Source organism: Odocoileus virginianus, chromosome 13, assembly GCF_023699985.2.
Source record: "Odocoileus virginianus isolate 20LAN1187 ecotype Illinois chromosome 13, Ovbor_1.2, whole genome shotgun sequence".
NCBI lineage: Eukaryota > Metazoa > Chordata > Mammalia > Artiodactyla > Cervidae > Odocoileus > Odocoileus virginianus.
This window is the reverse complement of record NC_069686.1, coordinates 24,016,799-24,031,048: the sequence shown is the minus strand read 5'-3', so window position 1 is coordinate 24,031,048 and position 14,250 is coordinate 24,016,799. Positions and strand designations below refer to the sequence as shown.

The 14,250-nt window shown below is 36.8% G+C and overlaps 1 protein-coding gene across 4 annotated transcripts in view; it reads left to right on the top strand.

The window, feature by feature from the left end:
- CSRNP3 (cysteine and serine rich nuclear protein 3) overlaps positions 1-14,250 on the top strand; it is a 198,042-nt gene that overhangs the window by 107,348 nt on the left and 76,444 nt on the right. For 3 of the 4 annotated variants that reach the window (XM_020891721.2, XM_020891722.2, XM_020891723.2), the window contains one exon: positions 8,650-8,820. In XM_020891721.2, coding sequence (XP_020747380.2) covers positions 8,650-8,820 — 171 coding nt within the window. Of the gene's footprint in view, positions 1-8,649; positions 8,821-14,250 lie in introns of those variants that run through there. The other variant, XM_070476114.1, reaches the window with a different exon arrangement.

Below are 14,250 nucleotides of genomic sequence, written 5' to 3'. Positions count from 1 at the left end.
CAAATCATCAAGCTACAAAAGTGTTAAAATTCAAAATATATAAAGTAACTCAGACCTTTAACTCAAGGTCACAGGTAACTCTGGCATAAGGAATTCATACATAATTGGGAAACCTTCCAATTGTTTCTCCAACAAAAATATTCATTAGACAAGAGCACTCCCAGCATTTTTGGCTTAAGCAGACACCTGGACAAGAGAAATATATTTGGCTAACTTGCACTCCTTGAATTGGCAAGCCACCAGTAACATTTTTCACATTGGTGGTGCCCCATGGAAACACCTTGCAGGATTTTACCTTGTGAATTCATTGCCAAATCCCTATCTTCTTGGCAGCAGCTATGTCAATTTCTTGCCAAATGGGTTAAGGCAGAAATGGCCTAATATTGTGAAAGAAGATATCCCCCCTTTTTAAAAAAGAAATGCATAAGCATTCTGAGACCATTTGGCATGATGTGGTCAAGGCATTGAAGTCTGATGCCAACTTCTTAAGATAATAATTATCTTATTTAGTAGCAACTTCAGTCAATAGTCAGTGTTTGACTCATGTAACAGTGTAAGGGCAGTAGCAGTGTGAATGTTAGGGCAGAACAAAGATTACTCAAATTCATGGTGTAAAAAACTGAGGATGAAAAAGATTTTGATTTAAACTAACTCATTTAAAATTGTATCCTGATGGGCTTTCTGGTGGCTCAGATGGTAAAGAATCCACCTGCAATGTAGGAGACCCAGATTTGATCCCTGGGTTGGAAAGATACCCTAGAAGAAGGCATGGCAACCCACTCCAGTATTCTTGCCTGGAGAATCCCGTGGACAGAAGAGCCTGGTGGGCTGTATATAGTCCATGGGGTCGCAAAGAGTCGGGACATGACTGAGCGACTTCACTTTCTTCCACTTGATAACTAATGATATTCCACCAGAAAATACCACCGTATGATATTTTCAGCCAAGCCCTCTTTTCTTAAGTACTGGAATAAAACCTGCACACCATCAATTGAGCAACTGTCCTCTTCATCCTCTCTCTGGCCCTGTAGACAATCTAGTTGATGAAGTGTGACATTGTGAATAATCTTGGTTTTGCCAGCTAAGCTTTTCCCACCTGCTATCACAGAAGAGCCATACACCAGTATTTTCATCAACCTGTTGGCAGTGCTTCTCATGTCATCATTTGAATTTGGTGAAGCAGCCAGAGGAAACATCAAAATTGCTTTCCATTCTGCATAACAGTAAAGGAGAATAAGCTGCTTTTTCTGTGCAACTGAATCCTGACACTGGTGGTTCCTGGGCTCTGGGCCCATTGCTGACTGAAGCGAACAGCCTTAGCTTATCAGAGTTGAGAGAAAGAGAGAACTTTATCATGGTTTCTTAGCTTTCTGTGCTTGCTGGAAGAATTTGATGAGGATGTAAAGTAAATTATTTTCTTCTTTGACAAACCAGGAAGAAGTGTCCTTCATGTCAGGTTATAATGCAAGCTAACATGCTCCTTTGATATATGCCACATCACAAAGGCAGAAGGTCTTTGTTAATGACCTTTGCAGTTAAAGGTTACTCTCATTTTGATTAACTACAAAATTAGCAAGCAACCAGTGCAAAGGATACACCCAGGTACAACTGAACAGAGGGGCTCTAGACACACCTCTTTGTTCCTGAGAGAGGACCATGTATAGCTCCTGGTCTAAGTAGCCTCCATGGAATTAAGGACCTGCCAGGTCAAATGAACCATCAGGCCAGGGAAGAAACAGCATCTCACTGAAAATATCTCCTCATTACAATATAAAGAAATTCTTGCCGTGCCAGAATTACTTCCTTTTAAATGCATTTTTTCCAGCATCGGTGATAGGGCAGGCTTGCCCTTAACTTATTAACTATGTCCCACCTCCCTCACCTTTTTTTCAGTTGTTTGATGAACTCATGATTCACCCTAATGACCTCACATGTTTCATTTACTGGGTTTTGTCTGACTGGTAAAGGACAGGAATATTCGTATGTGGTAGTTTCAACTAGTGAAGTGAAGTGAAGTGAAAGTTCCTCAGTCGTGTCCAACTCTTTGCGGCCCCATACAGTCCATGGAATTCTCCAGGCCAGAATACCAGAGTCAGCAGCAGTTCCCTTCTTCAGGGGATCTTCCTAACACAGGGATCGAACCCAGGTCTCCTGCATTGTAGGCAGATTCTTTACCAACAATACTGGAGTGGGTAGCCCATCCCTTTTCCTGCGGATCTTCCCGACCCAGTAATCAAATCGGGGTCTCCTACATTGCAGGCGGATTCTTCACCAACTGAGCTATCAGGGATGCCCCAATTCCAGTCGGTAAAAGGTATCTTTTCTGTAGATGTTTTCTTGATTTCATAGCCATCCTGCTTTTTCACCAAGAACCGAGAACACCAGTTAGAGTTGTCAGAAGAAAAGCAGGATGCCCAGTTAAATTTAAATTTCAGATGAGCAACAAATAATAGGTCAATTTATATCTCAAATGTTATTTTTTTAATCTAAAATTCAAATGTAACTGGGTGTCCTTTATTTTAATTTGCTAAATCTTGCAACTCTAAAATGATTCTTCTCCAAATAAAAGAACTCGCTGTACAGAACTGAGACTGATGATGCTCTTAAGCCATATTTTCTGTGGCCATTTCCTTATAATACATAGCAAAACATTAGAAAATAGGGATAGACTGTCATAAGAAAAAATGATTAAACATAAGATGAATATAAATGGGATAGTAAGAACTGTGAGTTACCTAGAAAAGCTATGAAATTTTTAGGCTGTTGAAAGAGAAACATGAACAAGATTCCAACAAATACCCAAAATTTAGCTTCAGTCATTCTTCCCGAGGCATTAAAGTGTACATTTTTATCCAATGTCTTACTTATTTTCTTCACCCTCCAGCCTTCTGGTTTCTGACATTTTTTCCAGAAATACATTAAATAAAATCATTGTACTTATAATCATAGAAAATCTAGTGTAGTTTTATCAGTATCTTTTTGAGTAGAGATGGAGACATTTGTACTTTTCTACGACTTTTTCTTTAAATGTGTCCAGAGGCTTCTTACATCTAATACAAATATGAAGTAAATAGAATATGTTAATTAAGAATAACAGATATCCAAGATTATAAAATGTTTATTAGAATTTTAAAGTTGAATTTGGCAATAGAAAGGGCACTTGAGTGTAGGGAAAAAGCAATCCCAAACCAAGAAGCTGGCCAAGTAATGAATTCATGGACTATATTAATAAATGAAAAAATTAGACAAATCAGTGCTAGACAGGGAGAGACTATTGGCTTTGAAACACGGTGAGCTTACTGAAGCCTCTGAGTGAGGTTCTTTGTAGTGATACCTAATTGGGTGGCTCCTTGCCCATTGGCCCTGTAGTAAAATGGTCACAGGACTGACACCTGACCCAAAATGGGCTAAAGGTTGCTCATGCCTTGGAACATTAAGCTTGAACTGTGAGACACAGAAGTTGCTAGACTTAAACCTGGTAAGAGTGGTGCTCAAAAAAAAAAAAACACATCAAGGAATTTCTACAGCTGTAATCTAGAAGCTGTCCTTATTCCTGCTGTTCCTCAATTTTGCATTTCAGCTGAATCTTAGATTGCATCAACTAGTTCAGTATTTTTCCAACAGATGTCTTTGTGCTTAAGTTAGCTAGAATTGGCATTTGGGTTGCTTGCAAGCAAAAAGAAATTGTATGACGTTTTGAGGTCAATTTCATGTCATTTTGATTCTCATCTAATCAAATATGCCAGATATTTTGTTAGGAGAGATAGAATGGTGAATGAGATGAACATGATTCTGCTTTATGGAGCTTTTAGTGTATCAGAGAAAACAGACACTGACAACATAATTAAACTATGGAAATGGAAGAGTTTCATTCATTCATCATACAAATATTTATTGAGCCCCTATTAGATAGGAGAAGGAAATGGCCACCCACTCCAGTGCTCTTGCCTGGAAAATCCCAGGAACGGAGGAGCCTGGTAGGCTGCAGTCCATGGGGTCACGAAGAGTCAGACACGACTGAGCGACTTCACTTTCATTTTTCACTTTCCTGCATTGGAGAAGGAAATGGCAACCCACTCCAGTGTTCTTGCCTTGAGAATCGCAGGGATGGAGGAGCCTGGTAGGCTGCCGTCTATGGGGTTGCACAGAGTTGGACACGACTGAAGTGACTTAGCAGCAGCAGCAGCCCTATTAGATATAAAGCATTGTTCTAGATGCTTGGGACATCTGTAAAGAAAACAAATATTCCCACTTTTGTATCTTCCAGCAGGGGATGAAAAATAATTAATACACCTAAAAATGCATAAATAAATAATATAGATTTAGAAGATGGTAGACTGAACTGAACTGAACTGGACTGAAGTGCTATGGGAAAAGAAATTAAAAAGAAGATTGCAAGAAATCATGCATATATCAAAGGGCTTAGAGTCCAGAGAGAAAAGACAGGTTGGAGAAAGTGAATTATTATTAGAACTAAAACTGGCAACAAGGCCAAATGGTCCGAAAAGGTGAAGTTAAACAGAGTATGTTGTTAAAGACTTTATAAGCCATTTTGAGGATTTTGAACTTTATCCTAAGGCAATCCAAAGCCACTTAAGAGTTTTAAGCTATGGACATGATCACATTTGCATTTTAAATTTATCGTTCTGCCTCCAACCTGGAAAACCCATTGAAAGCAAACAGTAGTGGATGGGAGAGAATAATTAGGAGGTGGTTGTCCTAGTCCAAGTGAGAAATGGTGATACCGTTGATTAACATGTGTTTCTTGAATTGGAAAATGGTAGCTGTATTTAAATGGCTGTTAACGAGACAAATTTTCAGCTTATCATATTTAGAGTAAATTAATGCCTGTCCAAGTTTATCTTCTGTTCTTCAAGCTTTGATGCTGTTTACCAATTTGAAATGTTGACCACTTTTTCACTGGCTTCCTACCTACCAAGTTTAATTATGTCTCATCTTTAGGAAAAAAATATATTATATGACAAGTTAAGGAGCTATGCAGCCACAGGACAAGCACTGATTGTTTTCACCTGCATCTATACCTAGCTATCCACATATGGTTGTCCTCAAATTCTGAGAGAAACAGTACAGGGTACAAGCAAACCAAGTATATACAACTTCTTTATTAACAGGCCTTCTCTTTAAATTCTTGTATTCTTTTCTTCCTAGTGAGATAGTATAGATGATGTAGGAGAAAACCACATGCTCTTTTTACCATTCCACTATTAGGTCTTGATCAAGGTTTATCTGCTAGTAAACAGTAGGTCATTTGGCCCTCATAATTTGTTATAACATCTAATTACACTCACATAATATTTTTTCAAGGCTGTGAAACTAGGCAGGTGTTATGCTTGGTTGCTGCACAAGCAGTTTAGTACATAATCTTTTCATTGGTATAAGTTAAAGTTATAAAGTGGAAGTCGCCCAGCCATGTCCAACCCTTTGTGACCCCATGGACTGTAGCTCACCAGGCTTGTCAGTCCAGAGAGTTCACCAGGCAAGAATACTGGAGTGGGTTGCCATGCCCTTCTCCAGGAGATCTTCCCAACTCAGGGATCGAACCCTGAAACACATATTAATCAAGGGCATCACCATTTCTCACTTGGACTAGGACAGCCACCTCCTAATTATTCTTTGCCATCCACTAGTTTGCTTTCAATGGGTCTCCTGCGTTGCAGGCAGATTCTTTACCCTCTGAGCCACCAGGGAAGCCCAAAGTGAAAGTTATACCCATCTGTGATTGTTTGAATGTTTAATTTTCAGCATAGATACTAATCCTACCCTATGCAGTCAGTTCGTTTTTTCCTTTGACCTGGGAAGAGCTTGGGCTCTTTCAGTCCCAAAGATGTAGACAGAAATTGCAGTCAGCCTTCAACTCCACTGCTTCAGGTCTTGCCAGTACAAATGTAACAACAATGGGAAAAGAGATTTTTGAATTCCCTTATCATCCCTCCAAAAATTTCCCCTCTCATGCTTTGAGGAAGTGAGAAAGGAAGAGAAGCGTGCCAAGTACCACATTTTGCCATGCTGGAATATAGTTTCCTTTGGGCCAACTGGGTGTCCTTGATTCTCAAGAAATCTGCCTTTCTTAAGGAAGTTGGGGGAGATCAGATGGTTAAGTGGCGCTTAGGACATGGTTTTTAACTGTTACCATTGCAATATCTTACTTAAAAATGTACTTTTTAAACATGGGTTTCCATCTTGTATTACTTTGTGTCTTGGTGTCTCTCCCTCATGAATTACTTTGCATCTTGTTTGAAGTGAACAATTTTCAAATTTATATCCTGTCCTACTTTTATTTCAGGAACTTTACTTAAAATATCTTTTTCCCCCTCCACCCTGCTCAGATATGCATGAACATTTTATGCATTTCATACTCTTTAAGACAGAGAAAATAATAAGCCAATCTGAATAGTGGTAAAAGAAGAGTCAGAGTAGAGATTTTATTCTCAAAAGAGTGTACAGTGCAGTCTCTTCTTAATTGCTATCAGTTATCTATTGTGAAAATAAGTCATGAAAAGACATAAATTAGTAAAACAAGGCAATAGAACATGAATTTGGAGGTATTCTCAATTCCATGCAGCCCAGCATAGTGAATGGAGCAGGTAACACATTCTACTTCTTTTTGTATCCCCTTACTCCACCGAAGGAGTCAAGCATATGCCTACTGGTTAATAAACGCATGAATGGAAGAGTAGAGTAAATGGAAATTAATGATACTTAAGAGACATCTAATACTGTCCTTAACTTTACTAGAAGTCACAGCAGTGATGGACGCAAAAGAAGATTTTGATTAGGAATTGAGTGCTGGGTCAGATAACTCTCTGCAGCTGGTGTGTGCCCACACTCAAGGAAGGAAAAGCCCAAGGAAGGAGCTACTGCAGAACAGACTAGAAATTAGGCAAATGGCCCTCAATTTGAGTATGTGTCAGAATCACCTGGAGGGCTTCATAGAGCAGTGTCCTAGGCCCTAAACTCCAAGAGAGTTTCTGATTCAGTAGATCTGGAATGAGGCTTTAGAGTTTACATTTGTAAGATTTCCCCCTTAGGTGGTTCTGATGCTGCTAATCCAAATAGAATTTGAAAAGCTGGCCCAGCTCAGGGGATCTGGTCAGTCTGTGCGCTGTGTGATCTGCATAGAGAAGGGGGTAATTACAGCGATTTCTGAAGCCAGTACCTAGAAAATGTAACAAAGAAACTCAAATGGGAGTTAAAAATCAGCTGACATACAAGATGGAAGATAGAATGAATGGAATCAACGTAGTAATACCTTCAGCTTCAGTTCAGTTCAGTTCAGTCGCTCAGTCGTGTCTGACTCTTTGCGACCCCATGGACTGAAGCATGCCAGACCTCCCTGTCCATCACCAACTCCCGGAGTTTATTCAAATTCATGTCCATCAAGTCGGTGATGCTATCCAGCCATCTCATCCTCTGTCGTCCCCTTCTCCTCCTGCCCCCAATCCCTCCCAGCATCAGGATATTTTCCAATGAGTCAACTCTTCGCATGAGGTGGCCAAAGTATTGGGAGTTTCATCTTCAGCATCAGTCCTTCCAATGAACACCCAGGACTGATCTCCTTTAGGATGGACTGGTTGGATCTCCCTGCAGTCCAGGGGACTCTCAAGAGTCTTCTCCAACACCACAGTTCAAAAGCATCAATTTTTTGGCTCTCAGTTTTCTTCACAGTCCAACTCTCACATCCATACATGACCACTGGAAAAACCATAGCCTTGACTAGACGGACCTTTGTTGGCAAAGTAATGTCTCTGCTTTTTAATATGCTATCTAGATGGTTCATAACTTTCCTTCTGAGGAGTAAGTATCTTTTAATTTCATGGCTGCAGTCACCATCTGCAGTGATTTTAATTTAGCAGTGTTAGACCATCTACCTATATCTGTGCTAATTTATAGATAAGTTATTCCTGAAATATTTTTACATTGGCAGAAAGTTTATACCTTTGTGGTAAATGATGAAGATGGAGAGAGGGCAGCTGAAGGAGAGGAGACACATCATTCAGCCTAGAGAAAGAATTTAGGAGAAACCATGTCCACTTCCCACTCTTCACTCTTCCCATCCAACTAGTGCTATATCCCTGGTAAATATCCTTAGGAGGTTTCTGAAACTGTGGCAACAGATTCAGCAACCAGGTATCATGTGGAAAAGTTTCACTTTATTGTAATCATTAAGTGGAAACTACCTAAAATTTAGACCTTATTGCATATGCTTCACTGTGCTCAGCTAATTGGGTTTCTTGCAATTTAAGACTTGGGTATGAAGTATGTGCATACTTATCTGTGTTCCTTCCAGTAATCGTTGAGGACTTTGGGGAACATTAACATTTTTCTTTGTTACAGAATTTTACATGCTTAAGTGGATTTTCTCAACTTGCCAACAAAAAGGGATAGAGGTAGTACATCAAAATGAAATATGTCTAAAAAATTGTTACATTTTGATAAGCAAATGGTCAGATGCTCATATTTAATCTAATTTCATTTCTGAAAATATGTTTTAAAAAACTGCTTAGTGATCCTTTCAAGGGAGAACTCAGCTCATGTATAAAAAGCCATATAAAAATGACTCCAGAGACCTTGGCTCTACATCCAGCGGTCAAATATCTCAATGCTCCGCTGCTCCCGTTCCTGTTACAGGTACATGTGACAGCACTGCAGCGATGAGTGGAATTTTAAAGAGGAAGTTTGAAGAAGTTGACGGCTCCTCACCCTGCTCCTCTGTGCGGGAATCAGATGATGAAGTTTCCAGCAGTGAAAGTGCTGACAGTGGGGACAGCGTCAATCCATCCACTTCTAATCATTTTCCCCGTGAGTACAGAAACCATAACTGAAACTGATTGTTTGGTTCTACAGTGAAAATAATTGGATCATTGTGGTGATTTTTTAACTGTTATTACTGATTTTGTTTTGTTTTTACAATTGAACTAAAAGCAAGACATGATTAAGGAAAAATTAAGGAAGATTTTTGAGGCAACATTGGATTCCTTTATTTAGTGGATTATTTGATAGTGTTAACCAACATTTTCAATGAAAAATGAGTTTTTATTATTACTACTTTTCAAAGGAAATGCCCTACTCTGGCAGTAGATGGGGAAAGACATGTCCAGGCACAAAAAATGTGTCCTTGTCATAGTTGAAATGATACCCTAGGAGAAAAAAAAAATGGGGAGGATGTATTTGGGAGTGGAAGGTCTGGGTTCACTGAGAAAGAGCATAGCCAACCATGACTTTAGAGATTAAAAAGCAGCAAAATTCTCCCAAATGTGCAAATGAGTGCTGTTTATACCTCTTTCTATTCATCCCTTTATTCTCTTATCCTTAAGAATAATATTTAAGGCCCACAAAATAAAAAAGGTGTATTCTTTCTCTTTTTCCACTGCACTGTAGCATCATACCTTCCTGTCAGGCAAGGTACTATGAGGTTTGAAGGACTAACAAGAGAATTTCATAAGGTAATACAATCTACAGGCTAAATGAAACTGATTATTACTAGCTAAATAATCTTGAGTTTATGTTTCCAATAGGAAGCTCTTAACATATCATGATATGAAGGTAGATAACTAATTTTAGTTTTTTATTTTTCAGTTAAGTAGCTGATTTTATTAATATGTCATTACATAATGTAGAATTTATTTTGGTAATGTGACTACCAAGAAAACCAAGAGAATTAATAATATTTTTAAGAGTAAATAAGGAGCTCAATAAAACTATTGAACATGAAACACATATATTAAAATCAACAATATTCCTTTAAGCAAGCAAAATTCATAGAAAATAGAATGAGAGGACATCTACAATTATTATAACAAAAAAGTCATAAAATATTCAGGGACAAAGTAATTGTGTGATGTAGGTTGATCTTCAGATATACTTACAAATGTCATGATAGTGTGAAATGAGCTGTGTTTTGATTTTAAAGATGTATGTTTACCGGTTTGGCCTTAATATTAACAGTGATAATAACAGCAACATCATCATCTAAGATGGTTTGTGAAGATCAAAGAGCAAGTGAGATAATACACATGAAAGAACTTTGTAAAATGTCAAGTACTGAACACATGTTATATTAAAATTTATTCTTGTAGCTCACATGTATTGGGTACATGCTGTGATCTAATAGTTTTATATACATTATTCCTACCCTTTACAGCCATCCTGGAAGAACCACTACCTTCAATTTAAAGAGGAAATAACTGAGGCTCAAAGAGGCTAAATATCTTGCCCAAGATCACATAGGACTTAAGACTAGACACACATATATACATGTGTGTGTATATATACATATATATATGTATATATATCTCCATATATTTATGTGTCCCATCCCATAGTCTTCACCTTTTCTATTATCTCATTCTTCCCTTTAATTATGTAATATTGGACATATCTTTATAATGCAATTTATTGTGAGTTAGAAAAGTACTTGAATTAATGAAGAGACAGGTTATGTTTCTGGATATAAAGGTAAATCGATTAAATCTTTCCATGTTAATTTGTGAATATAAAAGTATAATCTTTATAAAACCCTCAACTAGACTTTCTTAGAGGTGATGGAATAATAAAAATCTATTTGGAAAATTAAGCTAATGAGAATAAAGGGATATTTTTAAAAAGAAGCCATAAACCTTGAAAACCTACTCCAGATATCAAATAATCATAGAAAATTATATAGTTTAACATTTTTGGTACTGTATTAGATCTAGGAAAATAGAGAAAATCTCAACATAGTATAGATAAGAATTATATATTATACATACATATGTTATATGAATAGAGCATTATAAAACAATGTGAGAGGGAGGAAGTATTTAATAAATGGTTTTGGTATTAGAGTTTGAAATAGAAAAATTCAGAAACACATCTCATAACATATACCAAAATACATTTCAGATGGAATAAGTAGACAAAGATTTTAAAAATTCACATCATGGGGAAATTGCATATTTGCTAGATGTTTCGTAGGATTGTTATCTGAACTTTGAAGTAACATAAAAAAGTCATATTGCAAAATACTTAAAATATTTAATAATATAAAAGTATTAAACATATCTGATCCCCCCAAAATCCCAAAGTAAAATAATCTATATTGGAAAGATACTTGCAGTTAGCATGGCAAAGCATTATTGTCTAATGGCATACAAAAATACACATGTAAGTTTTTTATGTAAATTAAGATACATACCTTCAAAGATAATCAGCATGATAGCAAATATGATTAGCAAATATTTTGAAGCATTACAGTAGTAATAACAACACAGAGTAAAGTAATACTAGTGAGACTTCATTGTATGAAATTGTGGAAATTTCATTTCCATGAAATTAGTGTTCCTGTCTCCAATAAAAAATACTAGTACTAAAGTGCTGGTGATGGTCACAGTACAAATTGTATGTACATCCATATTGCTGTTGATGGCAATGAAATTTATAAAGCACTTTGGAAATACAAGAGCCATAATGATATTCATCTCTATATATCTATACTAAAGATAATTTATCTAAAGGGGAAGCCATCAAAAACACAGGGAAAATGCATAATTGAAAATGTTGATGGTTGAAGACATTGCCAAAAAATGGGGATTGGGGCAAGGAAGAGGAAGGTCATGTATCTAAGAGTGGGGAAATGATTCATTAAGTTATGGTAGCTGATACAGTTAATATATTTTCATGATAGTTATGAAGACATGGGGCTTCCGGGTGATGCTAGTGGTAAAGCATCTGCCTGAATGCAGGAGATGCAGTTTCTATCCCTGGGTCAGGAAGATCCCCTGGAGGAGGCCACAGGCAACCCCCTCCAGTATTCTTGCCTGGAGGGGCTGACGGACAGAGGAGCCTGGCGGGCAACAGTCCATACGGTCGCAGAAGATCGGACACAACTGAAGTGACTTAGCACAGTACCGCATGAAGGCATGAGGTAGTGTTAAGAAAAGGACACACAATTTTACCTACACTGTCAGGGGAATGTCTTTGTATCATAAGTCACTCTAAAAACTGAAAGTGGTTTGGTTTTTTAAAGTATTAGAATGATAGATTAATTTCATATTTGTTGATTTTTATTTCAGTTAATATTTATATATCTCACAAAAAATGGTTTAAATTTAAACTGAAATAACTGTAGTTTAGATTGTGTTTATGTAAGCAAATGGCATGATCAGCTAAATCATGCAGTGCTTCAGTTAGCTAGTAAAGACTTTTTATGAGTTATGTCCAACAGATGTTATTTTTCCTGTTGAATAAAATAGACATATTTTGTGATGCCCAAGAAGTTACTGAAATTTTCAACTCATCATTTATTGTCAGTGGTAGCTGGCAATGGTTAGTTTTCAAACTTGATAATTTAACTCTGTATTAAATGAAATCTGGCAGAGATTTTTCATGAGTTTTAAAGACAGTTAAATGATTGATTTAATAAAAAGTGCCCTTTGGATGTAATAGTCTGTTTAGTTCACCATATTAACAATATGAGGAAGGAGAAAAAGTGGGGGGAAAAAAGGCAAAACATCAAAAAACAAAAATTCCCCCTAGAATATTAATATTTGCTGTATAAAAGATCTGAACATGTTAACCCATGTGAGAGTAGTTAAAAAGATTTCTTGTTTCTTGAAATGTATTTCAAATCATTTGCTAACCCCAAGTAGAGGCATAAATTTTTGTAAAATGTTTTATTAATTTTTTCAGCTAGATTAAAGTATGTACTGATCTGAAGTCATTTTTAGAAATATGTATTATTATTGATGAATCTTATTTCTTTAGTATATTTTTCTACCTTCAAAATAAAAGCAATTACCATAAAGAAATATTTTTGATTACTATCAAATTTGTGTGGTATTAAGAAACCAAATTTAGCTTCACACACCTTTTAAGATACGGTTATTTAAATCTCACTCATTGTGAACTCGTCTTTCAGATTTAAAATGTCAGGTACACCCAGTGCTTTATAAGCACTAACATATTGTGTAACATAACATTTTGTTATCATTACAAACATAGAAATTGATAAAAATCATGTGGTACAATTCAGCATCTATGGTAGTAGAAAATTCCATCCATTCCATGCTTTTTGTAAGCGTATTTGGTTTGTAGCACATCACATTATGATATTAAAAGCTTCGAAATGGAAATCAGTAAAAACATTATGCCTTTTTCCTTGGACTTTTGAGTTTTGCTAGGCAACTAGCATACTCACCAGCTATCAACCAAGGTCACATCTTGTACTTCCCTTGAGATAGAAGCAGCTGGATTCTGTATTGCTGTGGAACGCTTTGTTTCACCAAATCCCTGTGGCTCTATAGCCAGTCAGCCTGTACTTGAGCTCTGTCACAAGGAGAGCTACAGAGAAGCCGGTATGATTTTTTCCCTACCCTCTCAAGGTTCTTGGCACTTCACACAAGTAATGAGAAGCTGTTCTATGAAGCATCCTCCCCCAAGGAACACATATTTTTCCTGAAACATAGTGTTTCTACAAATAAACATATAATATTTAGAAGTGGAAATATCAAAAGGCAAAATGATAGGTATTCTAAATTGCACATGAAATCTGGTAGTGGATGTTTTATATAGGATAAGAGTTTCTAATGTACACTTCCACATTCTTGAGTTCATTGGGTAGCCTAAAATCATTGTTTGATTAGGAGCCATTATTGTACCCATTTTATACAAGTAGAAGTTAACATTCAGAGATATATTATTAGTTTATCCAATGGCTGAGATTATAATCTGTGTTTCTCTCCTGCCCTCCCTCCTTCCTTGCTTACTTCCCTCAGTTTTCTTGCTGAATACATAGGGCATGAATATGCTACCACATGCACCCAAGTCACAGTTTTCCTCCAATGTCATTTCACTCCCACTGACTGCACATTTTATAGTGGGGTTAGAGATAAAAAAAAAATCGATGGAAATCAGATCTTGATGTGAAACTTTGTGGTGGAAGTATGACCAAAACATATCTATTCTCTTTACCAAGCAGTTAAAATGCATTGAATGTTTAGATTCAGTTTTGACAAATATCGTGTATCTTATGTTAAGTCTCTGTGGTAGATGCTTTTAGACATGTCAAAATGATAGACTACATGTGGTAAATACAGCTCAGATTACAGCGACAGGTCATGTCTACTCAGCATTGTGATAATAACTTGAGAATTTACTATAGCAAAAACAAACATAGCAATCAATCCCTGAATCAATGATTTTTCAAACAATGGAGGCGCTTTAAGGCAGAAAGTGAACATCGAAGTTTTAGGG